Source organism: Dryobates pubescens, chromosome 11 (genome assembly GCF_014839835.1).
Source record: "Dryobates pubescens isolate bDryPub1 chromosome 11, bDryPub1.pri, whole genome shotgun sequence".
Taxonomy (NCBI): domain Eukaryota; kingdom Metazoa; phylum Chordata; class Aves; order Piciformes; family Picidae; genus Dryobates; species Dryobates pubescens.
In genome coordinates, this window is record NC_071622.1 from 14,704,483 (window position 1) to 14,719,118 (window position 14,636).

Here is a 14,636-nt window from a genome sequence, read left to right on the forward strand (position 1 = left end):
CTTGAAGCCCTTGCCACTCTGTGACCAACTGGAGACTGATGGTGACTGGAAATTGTTTCTGGTTTATGTGCTGTCCTGTCTCTAGGCAGAACTTCATGGTGGGGCTTTACTCCAGGGAGCTGTGGACACCCCTTTCTCTAGTTTGAGCCTTTCACTCTGCATTTAGGAGCAGTCATCTGTAATAATTTGATTTCTTCTTTCTTTCCTTTATTTTCTGTCTCATCTCCCTTCCCAGGGAGGGCTTTGAAGTTGTGTTAGGCTTGGGTTAATGCCAGATCCTGAGGGATAATCGGGAAGGACATCAGTTGCAGTCAGAAACAAAGGCAAAGCGCTTCTAGGGTGAGGATGTGAACTTCCCTCTGATCCTGTCCAAGCACTCAACTGTCTTCAGTAAGGATGTGCCCTCAGCTGGATGTGCTTCTGATGTAATTAGTAGCCGTCTGAGTTTCTCTTGGAAAAACTTCACTGTTTTTTCTTGAATCTTCTCATCCCCACCTCCTTTGATAAGGAGTTCTGCCAGTTCCTGTCTACTGTGTGAAGAAGACTTGGAATTTGTTTTGAAAAGGGTTTGATTTGAGGCATCCTCTGGTTACTGTCTTGCATTTGGCAGAATGGTTTAGGTTGGAAGGGACCTTAAAGATCATCTAGTTCTAACCCCCCCTGCCATGGGCTGGGAAACCTCCTACTAGACCAGGTTAGTCAAGGCTGAATCTAACCAGGCTTTGAAAAATTCCAGGCCTGAAGCCTCCATAACTTCTCTGGGTAATGTGTTCCAGTGCCTCACCACTCTCATCATGGAGGATTTCTTCCTAATGTCTAATACAAATTGATCTGCTTCTAGTTTGAAGCTATCACCCCTGGTCCTTTCACTCCATGCCTTTGTGACAAGTCCCTCTCTAGATTTCTTGTAACACCCTTCAGGTACTGGAAGGTTGTTTTAAGGTCTCCTTGGAGCCTTCTCTAGGCTGAACAACTCCAACTCAGCTAGTGTTCACAGGGTGTCATATCAGTCAGTACCAAAGAAAATTTCCTTCAAATCAGTCTGGTTTTGTATTTCATAGAATCAGAGAATTGTCAGGGTTGGAAGGGACCTCAAGGATCATCTAGTTCCAACCCCCCTGACATGGGCAGGGACACCTCACAGTAGTTCAGGTTTCCCACCTGAACTCCCTTCAGAATCTATCTGACTTGCACAGACTATCTGTGCAAGTCTGTAAATTAGAATAGAATAGAATAAACCAGGTTGGAAGAGACCTTCAAGATCATTTCTGACTGAACATGCTCTGAAAGGGAGAAAAAAAAATCAACCTTCCTTATCTTCATCACTACAGAAAAGAAGGCTTTTGTAAAGGCTGGTACTGAAATCTGTGCCTGGAACATCCAGCCAACAGTGCTACAGGGAACATCTGCTTAATGCTGGGTTGTGCCATGCTTAGTTGATTAACTCACCTGCACAATCATCTCCCTTAAAGACCCGTTAGCATTGATGAGCAAATGCTGCTCTGAGTGCTTCCCAAGCCATTCTTCACTCCTCTAAATGGAATGTCTGCAAGAACCTGGCTGAGCAGCAAGGCTGGGGCAGGAACACTTCACAGGTGTCACTTCATTTCTGAGTTTCCTGTAGTGGCTTGCACTGGCAGTGATGATGGGTTTATGAAGATGTGATCTTTACATAGCCAACCTGAGGCTATACTTAGAGTTATGGAATTGTTTTGGTTGGAAGAGACCTTTCAGATCATCAAGTCCAACCATTAACTCAGCACTGCCAAGTCACCACTAAACCATGTCCCTCAGCACCACATCTACACAGCTTTTACTTCCCTTCAAGGGATGGTGGCTCTACCACTCCCCTGGGCAGCCTGTTTGAGGCCTTAATAACTCTTTCATAGAAGAAATTGTTCCTCCTGTCCAGCCTAAACCTCTCCTGGCATAACTTGAGGCCATTTCCTCTTCTCCTATCACTTGTTACTAGGGAGAAGAGGCAAACTCCCACCTGGCTCCAACCTTCTTTCAGGGAGCTGTAGAGAGCAATGAGATCTCCCTTCAGCCACTCTTTCTCCCAGTTCCCTCAGCTTCTCCTCACCAGACCTGTTCTCCAGACCCTTCATCAGCTTCCTGCTCCAGGACCTCAATGTCCTTCTTGGAGTGAGTGTCCCAAAGCTGAAGCAAATATTTGAGGTGAAACAGTTCTGCCCAGTTAGGACAGCTCTGGGTTGTTAAAGTGTGCCTCCCAGTTGTCTGAATTAAGTCCAGAGCAGAACCTCTTCTCCCTCAAAAGCCAGAAGGCTGTGCTTCAGCAATGTATTAAATCAAGCTCTAGGGCTGCTGGTGGAGAACTAAAAACTCTGAAGCCTCATGATACCAAACACAGATCCAGTGTAAACTTGTTCTGCAGATACAAGAGCTATTGCCAAGATAGAGCTGTAGAAGCAAACTTTCTGACAGGCTAGGAATCATCCATACTCCATCATCTAACATCACCCTGGCATGAAAGTCATCCTGTGGGATTGGAGTCATTGACCAGGAATGCAATGATCTGCCTAAACTCACTGAAGATCAAATTATCTCTACCCAGATCTAGCATAATCACGGACCTGTAGTCACAGCTGAAGTAGGCAGCCATGCCACTTTTCATTTCCTCCGGCTTCTCTCTTGGCAGAGTGAGATGTTGGCACTGAAAATGCTCTTAAAAACTGGGTATTTAATTAAAGCAACCCAAACCACTTGTATTCTGGCACACTCCTAGAAAACTGGATTGCTCTCTTGACTAGAGCACACTAATCACAGAGTGGTGGGGGTTGGAAGGGACCTCTGAAGATCATCCAGTCCAACCCTGCTGCTAAAGCAGGGTCACCCACAGCAGCTTGCCCAGGGTCTTGTCCAGCCAGCCTTGGAAGGTTTCTTTGTCTTTGAAAGATAAATTCTTACAGTGAAGATTTGGGGCTTTTTGTAGCAAACCAGATTCTGGCATATTTCAAGAACTGGAGAAGAGAAGGCCCTGGGGAGACATTAGAGCAGCCTTCCAGTGCCTGAGGGGGTTACAGGAGAGCTGGGGAGGGACTTTTTACAAAGTCTTGGAGTGATAGAACGAGGGCCATGGGTTAAAGCTTGAGGTGTTAGGATGAGAGGGAATGAATTGAAGTTGGAGAAGAGAAGATTTTGACTGGAAATTAGGAGGAAATTCTTTATAGTGAGGGTGGTGAGACACTGGAACAGGCTGCCCCTGGAGGTTGTGGATGCTGCCTCCCTAGAGGTGTTCAAGGCTAAACTGGATGAAGTCTTGATCAACCTGGTCTAGTGGGAGGTATCCCTGCCCATGACAGGGTCTTGGAACTAGATGATCAAGGTTTCTTCCAACCCAAACCATTTGATGATTTGTTTGAACCTTTAATAGACAAAGGAGATAAATGTATTGTGTGATGGCAGTGGCTTCATCCTTGGTGCTGTGGAACAGGCTTTCTGTAGTTTAGGTCTCTTCCAGTCAAAGAATTGAAACTGGAGTGACTGAAATAGAAACTACATTTCTGAAATATTAATTAACCATTAACCCAGCACTGCCAAGTCCCCACTCAACCATGTCCCTCAGCACCACATCTACATATCTTTGATATTTCTTCTGGGATGGTGACTCCAACACTGATCTGGGCAGCCTGTTTCGGGCCTTGACAGCCCTTTGGAAGAAGAAAGTATTCCTCATCACAGTATCACCAAGGTTGGAAGACACCTCAAAGATCATCAAGTCCAACCCATCACCATAGCCCTCATGACTAAACCATGGCACCAAGTGCCACATCCAATCCCCTCTTGAACACCTCCAGGGATGGTGACTCCACCACCTCCCTGGGCAGCACATTCCAATGGCGAATGACTCTCTCAGTGAAGAACTTCCTCCTCACCTCGAGCCTAAACTTCCCCTGGTGCAGCTTGAGACTGTGTCCTCTTGTTCTGGTGCTGGTTGCCTGGGAGAAGAGACCAACTCCCTCCTGGCTACAACCACCTTTCAGGTAGTTGTAGAGAGCATGTCCAACCTAAACCTCCCTTGGTGCAACTTGAGGCCATTTCCTCTTGTCCCATCACTTGCTACTATTTAGAAGAGGGCAACTTCCACCTGGTTCCAGCCTCCTTTTGGGGAGTTGTAGAGAGTGAGAAGATCTCCTTGCAGCCTCCTTTTCTCTCAGGCTGAACAACCCCAGTTTCCTCAGCTGCTTCTTATAGGACTTGTTTTCTAGATTCTTCACCAGCTTTGTTGCCCTTCTTCAAACATCTTCCAGTGTTTTTCCTCTGAAGGAGTTAAAAAAAGGAGGTATTTTCATTCTTTTACTACCAGTGGCACAAGATGAGCATTCAAACATGAAAGGGCAGGTGATTAACTCCGTGCCTTGAGCTACCTCAGATGATGAAGGCAGGGAGTGAGAGGGTGGCTTGGCAACCCTGAGTGATGCCAAGTGATTTTGCTAAGTTTAGTTGTTCCCCACTTTGGGTTTAGTTTCTCTACGTGAGATAGGAAGTTAGTGACACATCTGTCTGCCAGCTGTGCCATGCCATGGGCTTGTGTTTGCAGGTAGGAAACCATCTGCTACTTGTGTTTGAAAAGAAAAATGTTTGCTGAGTGTTCATATGAAAAATGGAACAGAAAGGAACCCATGGGTGTTTTCCTCAGGACACTCTTCAGCAGCAAGACCTCGCTTACATCCCAAGCCTTCCTGTTGGATCCCTTCAGGTATTGGAAGGCAGCTCTAAGGTCCCCCTGGAGTCTTCTCTTCTCCAGGCTGAACAACCCCAGCTCCCTCAGCATATCTTCATAACAGAGGTGCTCCAGCCCTTGGATCATCTTATTGGCCCTCCAACAGTTCTGTGTTCTTGTTATGATGGGGACATCAGGAGTGGATGCAGTATTTGATATTGGATCTCACAGGAGCAGACTAAAGGGGCAGAATCACCTCTCCTGACCTGATGGCCTGGATCTCTTTCCTTCTTGTAGAGTTTTGTGCTGGAATCCACAGGAGCTGATGCCTTCAGTGGGAGTTAGCATCTGGTTCCATCTGCCAGTGAGGAAAGAGCTCCAATAAGCACTTGGGGGTTGATCCCTGCCACTGCCCTGACTTTAAATTAAGAGACAAGATCAGTCATAAATTCTTGGGAGCTAATCAAGTTTGCTATTTAAAGCCTCTCCACACTGATCCCCAACTTTAAATAGCTGCTGGTTAATTGCACAGGTAGCAGCTTGAATCTGCCAAATCATATCAATTAGCTAAGACCTGCAGATATGGAGCACAGTGCAAAGCTCTCTGGGGAGTATTGTAGCAGTCCAAGGATGTTCTCACATGGTCAGATCTCTGACTCAAGGATTGTTTGCATACAAACTTGGACTTGAGGGAGCCTGAGTCTAGGAGAAGGTTTGTTTCTAAAGTTCTCCTGGAATACTTCATTCACACTGTGACCCTGACGTGCAATTCTGCATCTCCAGAGCTATTTGAAGTACTGTGTGGGTAAGTTCAGTGTCTGTTCTGTTTGGAGATGGCATCAGAAGGCATGTTATTTCTGGCTGATGTTCCCCACTGGAACTGCCAGGAGGCCAAACATTTGAGTTTTGATTCTGTTTTGTTCTAGTACAAATCCAGAAGCTCCTGAGGAGTTTCAAAAAGCCTTTTGTTTTGAATCACAGAATTGTTTCTGCTGGAAAAGACCTTTAAGGCCATTGAGTCCAACCATTCTCTAAGTCTGCCAAGGCTGTGGCTAAACCATTTCCCTCAGCACCACATCTCTTCATCTTGTAGACACTTCCAGGGATGGGGATTCAACCACCACCCTGGGCATCCTGTTCCAATGCCTGACCATGCTTTCAATGAAGAAGTTTCTTCTCATGTCCAGCCTAAACCTCCCCTGGTGCAACTTGAGGCTGTTTCCTGTTGACCTAGCACTTGTTACTCAGGAGAAGAGACTGGACCCCACCTCATTCTAATTTCCTTTGAGGGAGTTGTAGAGAGTGAGAAGGTCTCCCCTCAGCCTCCTTTTCTCCAGGCTGAACAAGCCCAGTTCCCTCAGCTGCCCCTCATCGGACCTGTTCTCCAGACCCTTCACCGGCTATGTTGCCCTTCTTTGGACATGCCCCAACACCTCAATGTCCTCCTTGAAGTGAGTGGCCCCAAACTGAAGCCAGTACTTGAGGTGTGGCCTCGCTAGTGATGAGTAGAGTGTTCCCTGGTCCTGCTGGTCATATTATTGCTGATCCAGGCAAGGATGTTGTTGCCTGCCTGAGCACCTGGTTGCTTTGTTGTTGTTATTCAATAGATGGTTGATTTCTGTTTGAAAATACCAAACCCATTTGTGTTGGCCTTTTCCTCCTCCTTCTCCTCCCAGCTGTGATTCTTTTGAATTTCATGAGGTTTCCTCCACCCAGCTCTCCACCTGTCCAGGTCAATAAGCTGGAATCAGTCCCACTGCCACTGTGTTTGTTGAAGGCTTTTCTTCTCCTCTCTTAAAAAATGTGGTATCTGTTGGTTTTGAGAGGTTGCTAAGATCCCTGTATCATTCCTGGTCTCATACTTATGGAATTCATAGATTTAAACAGTTTTCCATCATAGACCATGAGCTAACCTCTGAATTCCCATAACTGCATTGATTATCACAACCCACACTGGAGCCTAACCTAATGTGAGCATCTCTTTTGCCTTGTAGTTGACACTCCAGATCCCTATGTGGAGCTGTTCATCCCCTCTGCCCCTGACTGCAGGAAGAGAACCAAACATTTCAATAACGATGTGAATCCTGTCTGGAATGAGACCTTCGAGTTCATTTTGGACCCAAACCAGGAGAATGTTCTGGAGGTAAATCCTGTGGCCAAGCTGAATCTGTGGCAATGGAAAGTTAAAAGGACACTAGCTTGTTCCTTACTTGTTCTTCACATCACCCATAAATTATGTTCTCCATGCTTCCTACACTGGTGGACACTTAATAGGTGGGGGCAAAGTGAAGTCACAGCTGCTTAGGAGACAGAAAGCAGAAGCATTGTTCTGCTGTCTCCTCTGTGTCTGGAGCCAAGGGGTGAGTAGCCTACAACAATGGCCCTAACATGTGAAGGCTTCAGACCCAGGCTTACGGAGTTTCAGTCTAAACTGACCAGCTGAGACAGAGGCTAAAGCTAACATGTGAATCCACACCTTGAGTAGTGACTTCAGTTTTGGGCCCCTCACTCCAAAAAGGACCACTGACAAGAGTCTGGTGCCATCCTTTTGTCCCCTACCTTTTAGCTCTTGCTGAATGTTGATCAGTTCCCCTCTCAGGCTGCTCTTCACCAGGCTAAACAGCCACAGGGTTCTCAGCTTTTCCTCTTCATAGACATGCTCCAGGCCCCCTCATTTCATTCATAGCCTTCTTTGACTTTTTCTTGTAGTTCCTTGTCTCTCTTGAAGTCAGGAGACCAGAACTGCGCCCAGGGCTCCAGATGTGTCCTCCCTAGGGTAGAGTAGAGAAGGAGGAGAAGTTTCTCCATGGATAAGTTCTACTAACTGGCAATCTGAAGGACTGCATATTTTAGGTGTGTGATTTGAAGCTCTTACATCTGATTAGAAGGATAATGGCATCTACTGACAGAAGGGTGCTTGCATGAAAAGCCCCTTGGACATGAGGCTTTAATAACCATGCAATTGAATGCCTTGAAAGTGCCACCTACATGTTCCATGAGTTTACCCTGTGGTAGAATAACATGTCTGTTGTGATTGGTCATTGACTGGGTTGGGTTAGGCCTGTTTCTTTTCCACACAATTTGTTTTTCCTTTAGGCATAGGATGGATGGGATAAAAAGGGATTTATCAAAGTGGAGTTGAGTGCCTGGGTTATCTTTTCTAGGTCACTTTGATGGATGCCAACTACGTCATGGATGAGACTCTTGGCACATCCACATTTCCTATATCCTCTCTGAAACTGGGAGAGAAGAAGGAGGTCCATTTAACTTTCAATGATGTAAGTTGCAATGTTCCTGGCTTTGCCTTTGTTGGTGCAGCTTTGAACACAGCAGAGATTTCCCTGATGATTGCAGGGTGGCTGGACAAGATGACCTTTGAGGATCCCTTCCAGCCCAATGCAGTCTGTGGATCTGTGAATCTGTGTCCCAGGCTGCCTCCCCTCACAGGTCTTTGAGACACAAGTTGAGTATGAAGTTTACCCTGTGAACTGTGAAGCAAGTCTCAGATAGACTGTGACTGGCAGGAGAAATAAAGGATCAAAAGGGTGTGAAGACAATTAGATCCTTTCAGGCTAAAGGTGAACAGCACCTTCAAAAGGTGATTGTCAGTGGAAGAAAGTGAAGAGATGGAGTCTGGTGAATGAAAGTCAGGACCTGGGAGCAATTAGCTAGTGGTGCAATTTGAAATCACACTGTGTGCTTCTAGAAACTAAGCTCTGTAGAAGAGAACCCAATTCCTGTCTTCCAGAGGTGGTGTCCTCTGTAAAATGGTGATTTCAAGAGCACTTCTGACTAATCATTACTTTGTGTGCCAGGTGTGTTTGTGGCTTTATCTGCTCTCTAAGTGCTGTAACCATAGTTTCAATACTTCTTGTTTAGGTGACAGAAATGACTCTGGAAATGTCTCTTGAAGTATGGTAAGTATCTCACATTAAGAGAAAAAGGTGAAAAATATATTTAGCAGGAAAACTATTTGTTACTTTTACTAAGTTTTTTAGAATCTTAAAACTATGTCAGGTAGAGTGCAAAAATCCCCTGGTTCAACACAGAAGTCTCAAGTACTGTAAAGATTTGGAAGTGGAGGGTAAATTTCACATGGTATTTCTGTCCCTGACTTACACACCATCATTTGTACTGTAAGTTTGCCCTTGTAGGAGCAAGCCCAGCATGTGTGATACTTCATATTTCTCAGTTATCCAGGGACAGCAATGTGCCCTCGTGGCCAAGAAGCCAAATGGTCTCCTGGGGTGCATTAAAAAGAGTGTGGTCCATTCTACGCTGCTCTAGTGAAACCACAGCCGGAGTATTGTGTCCAGTTCTGGGCTCCCCAGTTCAAGAGGGACAGGGATATACAACAGAGAAGCTATTAGCATAATGAAGGTACTGGAACATCTGTCTGATAAGAAAGGGCTGAGAGACCTGGGGCTGTTTAGTCTGAAGGAGAGAAGGCTGAGAAGAGATCTTATTCATGTCTGTAAATATCTGAGGGGTGGGTGTCAAGAGGAAGGTGCTGTGAGGGTGCTGGAGCCCTGGAACAGGCTACCCAGAGATTTTCTGGAGAGATTCTGAGAATCATGCCCCTACCCTTTAGCTCTTGATCTTCCCTCTCATCCTGTCACTCCAAACTCATGTAAAAAGTCCCTCCCCAGCTCTTCTGTAGCCCTCTTCAGGTACTGGAAGACTTCTCTAAGGTCTCTGTGGAGCCTTGTCTTCTCCAAGTTGAACAGCCTTAACAGTCTTAGTCTGTCCCCATATGAGAGGTTCTCCAGCCCTCTGATCTTCTTTGTGGCTTCTTCTGGACCTGCTCCAGCAGGTCCATGTCCTTCTTGTGCTGGGGGCACCAGAACTGGAGGCAGTGCTGCAGGTGGGGTCTCAGTGGGGCAGAATCCCCTTCCTGTCCTGCTGCTGTCAGTGCTTTGGATGCAGCCCAGCACACAGCTGCCTTCTGGGCTGCCAGCAACCATTGCTGGCTCATGGTGAGTTTGTCATCAACTGACTCCCCAGTGTCCAGACTGCTCTTGAGCCACTCCTAACCCAGCCTGGATCTGTGAGTTCTACCTTTTGCTAACTGCTGTCTGTTTTGCCTCATAGCTCCTCCACTGACCTGCGGTTCAGCATGGCTCTGTGCGATGAGGAGAAGCGGTTCCGACAGCAGCGCAAAGATAACATCATGCACAGCATGAAATCCTTCCTGGGAGAGGAAGACAGCAAGAACCTGACCACTTCCCGTGATGTAAGTTTGGAGAGTATCAACTTTGGACTCCTGCATGCATGTCTCAATGGAATGAGTGAGACATAGGAAGTAGAAGGGCTCTCTAGGGAAGTAGTAGAGGTTGGAGCAAGGTGGGGATCCTTGGTCTCTTCTCATTGGCAACAAGTGACAGGACAAGAAGAAACAGCCTCCAGCTGTGCCAAGGGAGGTTCAGGTTGGAGATTTAAGAAAAAATTCTTCCCAGATAGGATTTTCAGGCACTGGAACAGGCTGCTCAGAGAGGTGGTGGAGTTACCATCTCTGGAGGGATTTCAAACATGCATGGATGTGGCGCTGAGTGTTTAGCTTAGCAGTAGTGGTGGGAGTGTGAGCTCTAGGTGAGCAGTTGGACTTGATGATCTCAAAGGTCTCTTCAACCTCACCAATTCTATGGTTCTATGATCCAATTTGCTGTGGGAAGCTCAGTTAAGCTGCTTGCCTCTGCTCCAGAGCTTTTCAGTTGAATTTCAGCTCTGAGATGGCAGCTGCTTGCTTTGTATCAGGTGGAAATGAAGTGCTATTCTACAGCTCCCTATCTCTTGGGACCCCCACACTCCCCAGCAGAGGAGTCTGATTCTGGAGTGCCTGTGGACTCAGAATACAGGAAATTTTTGCTGTCAGGATGCTGGTGACTCCTCTCCACGTTCTTTGTTGATCTTCCTTATGGTTTTCTCTGCATCCTGAAGACAACTCAGATTTTCCTTTGTGCTCATGCCACCATGGCTGATGAGTAGATCATCATGAATGGTGGTGCTTTGGAAGGCTTTTCACATACTTTCTCCAGGCTTGCACCTGCAAACCACCCTCTTTATCCTGTTGGGATTTGTTGGTTAATTAGGTGGTGTTTGTAAAGAGCTTTCAAAGCCTCAGGTCCGTGATTAAAGCTGTGATTAGTGATGTGGCTCTTTGGTTCAAAGCAGCTGCTCCGTTATTGGGGTGTTGGCTTAACAAAACATCCCAAACTTTACCTTTGTTTTGTCATTTTTTTGGGGGGATAGCTATCTCTGGAGGAGCATGATGAGTGCTGATGCCTCTAAATACCTGTGGTTTCTGTTACTAAAGCCTAAAACGTAGGAAGACAAGGATCAAATGATCTGACTGCATCAGGAATAAGCGATTTTTGCAGAGCGTAAGCATGGAGAAATGTCTCAATTTACTTGGGCATTGGGCATGGTCATTTCTATGTGACTCAATGGTTTCAGCCTGCAGGGCAGTTTCGTAGATTCACAGAATGGTTTGGGTTAGAAGGGACCTTAGAGATCATCTATTCCAATCCCCCCACCATGGGCAGAGGATACCTCTCAACTAGACCACGTTGCTCAAAGCCTCACCCAAGCTGGCCTTGAACACCCCCACAACTTCCCTGGGCAACCTATGCCACAGTCCCACCACCCTCCCACTGAAGAACTTCTTCCTGAGATCCAGTCTAACCCTTGTCTCCCTCAGCTTCAAACCATTACCTCTTGTCCTGTCACTTGACACCATTATGAAAAGTCTCTCTGCAGCCTTCCTGTTGGATCCCTTCAGGTATTGGAAGGCAGTTCTAAGGTCCTCCTGGAGTCCTCTTGTCCTATCACTTGTTGCATATGGGAAGATACCAACCCCCACCTCTCTCCAGCTTCCTCTGAGGTAGTTGTAGAGGGCAACAAGCAGAGGTAAATGACAGAGACATTGTATGTCACTCTTGGGCCCAGGGAATCTGAGAGGGACAGGTAACTCCATGGGTGGGACCATGGTACTGTTCCATTCTACATAGGGTGTTTGAAAGTCGTGTTTCAAAGGACTTCAACAGAGTGTTTTGAGGGTGTTTGAGCTCTGGAGCAGGCTGCCCAGGGAGGTTGTGGAGTCTTTTTCTCTGGAGATACTCCAAACCCACCTGGACATTGTGATCCCAGGCAAGCTGCTGTGGGTGCCCCTGCTTTAGCAGGGGGCTTGGACTGGATAATCTCCAGAGGTCCCTCCAACCCCCACATTGCAGGGATTCTGTGATTTTGCCATTGTCTTACACTTGTACTACTAAAAGACTGCACAACATCTTTTTGGCTTCTTAGAAGTTTTGGACAAGCAGGGGTTTCTTCTCTGCTGTGAGGATCTTCAGATGGTCACCTATGAATTGCACAAGGCTGTCGGGTTTGGCCAGTGGTTGTTACTAAATCTGTCTGAAAATGGATGTGGTAGTCTGCTGTGTTGTTCTTCCCTCTGCAGGTACCAGTGATAGCCATTCTGGGTTCAGGAGGTGGATTTCGGGCCATGGTGGGGTTTGCTGGAGTCATGAAAGCTCTTTATGAGTCTGGAGTTCTAGACTGTGCCACTTACATTGCTGGGCTCTCGGGATCCACATGGTAAGGGGGAGTTCTTTTGACTGTCCTCACTTTTCCTTTGGGGAGTTCAAGAATGAATTTTCATGAGACTTGACTTCCTTCTAAGGTTTTCATTCACAGCAGATGTTACTGCACTGCCAGTACAGAAAAGACCTACAGAACACCTACCTACCTTGCAGCACAGTGGGACAGTGTAGCGGGTCTGCTGAAGGTGGTGCTTCAAAATGCTTCAGAGGGTGAGGACAGCTCAGTCCCCAAATGATCTTATAGAATCAGAGAATCATTTTGGTTGTCAAAGACCTTTAAGACCATCAAGTCCAACTGTTAACTCAGCACTGCCAGGTCACCACTCACTCACGTCCCTCAGCATCACATTCATACAGGTTTTCAATCCCTCCAGGGATGGGTACTCCGCCACTACCCTGGGCAGCCTGTTCCATGCCTTGACAGCCCTTCTGGGGAAGAAATTGCTCCTCATGTCCAACCTAAACCTCCCCAGGTGCAACTTGAGGCTGTTTCCTTGCATCCTATCAGTTGTTACCTGGGAAAAAAGACCAGCCCCCCCGTCTAGTTGCATCAGAGGACCAGCATGGCAAGTGGGGGAATAGAGCACATGAAAAGATGGAGTAGCTGGATTTGTTTTGCCTTGAGGAGCAGGCCAAGGTGGTGGTGGTGGCAGCAAATCTTACTATTATCTTCATCCATCTACTGAATAAGCTGTAAAGAAACCAGACTGCTCTTGGAAATGCCATTCCCCCTTGTCCTTCAAGACAAGAGAAACTGGATGACCTATTAGGGGAGTTCTTTTGCAGTGAGAGTGGTCAGTCACTGGAAGGTATTACCCCATCCTGAATTAACAGGGTGGGGCCAGGTGTCATCCTCTCACTCTCTCTCTTTGACTCAGTGAATACTTATGTGAAAGTAGAACTTGACTGAACAAAGCCCTGAACAACCTGATCTGACTTTTGAGCTGGCTCTGCATTGAGCGGGAAGCTGTAATGAAGACCTTGAGGTTCCTTGCAGTCTAAATGATTTGATGTGAATGTCTCATTCCTTCAGAGTAAGGAAAGAAGAGTTTGATTGGAAGAGCTAAAGATAAATAACCTGGGAAAATGCTTGGGATGAGTTTTATCCCCTGGTTTAGCCCAAGCACATCCTGCTGGAGGAAGTACAGAGGACCCTGCAAAGATGATCAGAGGGCTGGAACTCCTCCCATATGAAGACAGGCTGAGAGCTGGGGCTGTTCAGCCTGAAGGCTCTGGGGAGACCTTAGAGCAGCCTTCCAGTACCTGAAGGGGCTACAGAAAGGCTGGTGAGAGACTGTTTAGAAGGACTTGGAGTGAGAGGATGGTGGGCAATAGTTTGAGAGTGGAGCAGGGTAGATTTAGGTTGGATATCAGGAGGAAGTTCTTTACAATGAGAGTGGTGAAATACTGGAACAGGCTATCCAGGGATGTGGTTGAGGCCCCATCCCTGGACACATTCAAGATCAGACTTGATGTGGCCCTGGGCAGCCTGCTATAGTTGGAGGTATCCCTGCTGACTGCAGGGGGTTGGACAAGATGACCTTTGATGGTCCCTTCCAACCCAGTGCAATCTGTGAATCTGAATTTTGGTTCCAATGATGACCTGTTCTGTTCCTTGTGTGTGTGTGTGGGTGGGTTCTTTCACTTCTGTGAAACTTATGAGGTCATGTAAGGATCACAGGTCTTGTTAAGGAGCAGCTGAGGGAACTGGGGTTGTTCAGCCTGGAAAAAAGGAGGCTGAGAGGAGATCATCTGGCTTCTACAACTTCCTGAAAGGAGGATGGAGCCAGGTGGAGGTTGGTGTCTAATCCCAGATGACAAGTGACAGAAGTGATGAGGATGAGAGGAAATGGCTTTAAGTTGCCCCAGGGAACATTTAGGTTGTACATTAAGAAAAATTTCTTCCCTGAAGGAGTGGTTAAGCCCTGGAACAGGCTGCCCAGGGAAGTGGTGGAGTCCCCATCCCTGGAAGTAGTCAAAAAAACAAGTAGATGTGGCACTGAGGGCCATGATTTAGTGGTGGCCTGGCAATGCTGGGTTGATGGCTTGACAGCTTGACTTAATGATCTTAAAGGTCTTTTCCAGCCTCAGTGATTCTGTGGTTCTCTCTGAACTGATTCAGTCAGCAACATGTCAGAAGCAGCTGTATTTGAACAAATTTGCCTTTGTTGTCCTGGTGTTACCTCTTCAGACTTTCCTTGCTTAGTGAATAAACGAATAGACACTTTGGCACTCTCTTTTCCTTCTCTCCATGCAGTCCATTACTTGGGAATAATTCTCTTTTCTTTCTTTCTTTCCTGAAGGGTGGAGAATTCCTTTCCTGGCAGGAGAGGCAGGTTTTTGCTTGTTCACTG

The 14,636-nt window shown here is 46.7% G+C and overlaps 1 protein-coding gene across 1 annotated transcript in view; it reads left to right on the forward strand.

Annotated features, from left to right (window-relative positions):
* Nucleotides 1–14,636, forward strand: part of PLA2G4A (phospholipase A2 group IVA) — a 56,924-nt gene that overhangs the window by 17,106 nt on the left and 25,182 nt on the right. The window contains exons 4-8 of the mRNA XM_009910721.2: nt 6,679–6,827; nt 7,849–7,962; nt 8,564–8,601; nt 9,776–9,917; nt 12,141–12,277. Of these exons, the coding sequence (XP_009909023.2) occupies nt 6,679–6,827; nt 7,849–7,962; nt 8,564–8,601; nt 9,776–9,917; nt 12,141–12,277 (580 nt within the window). The remainder of the gene's footprint in view (nt 1–6,678; nt 6,828–7,848; nt 7,963–8,563; nt 8,602–9,775; nt 9,918–12,140; nt 12,278–14,636) is intronic.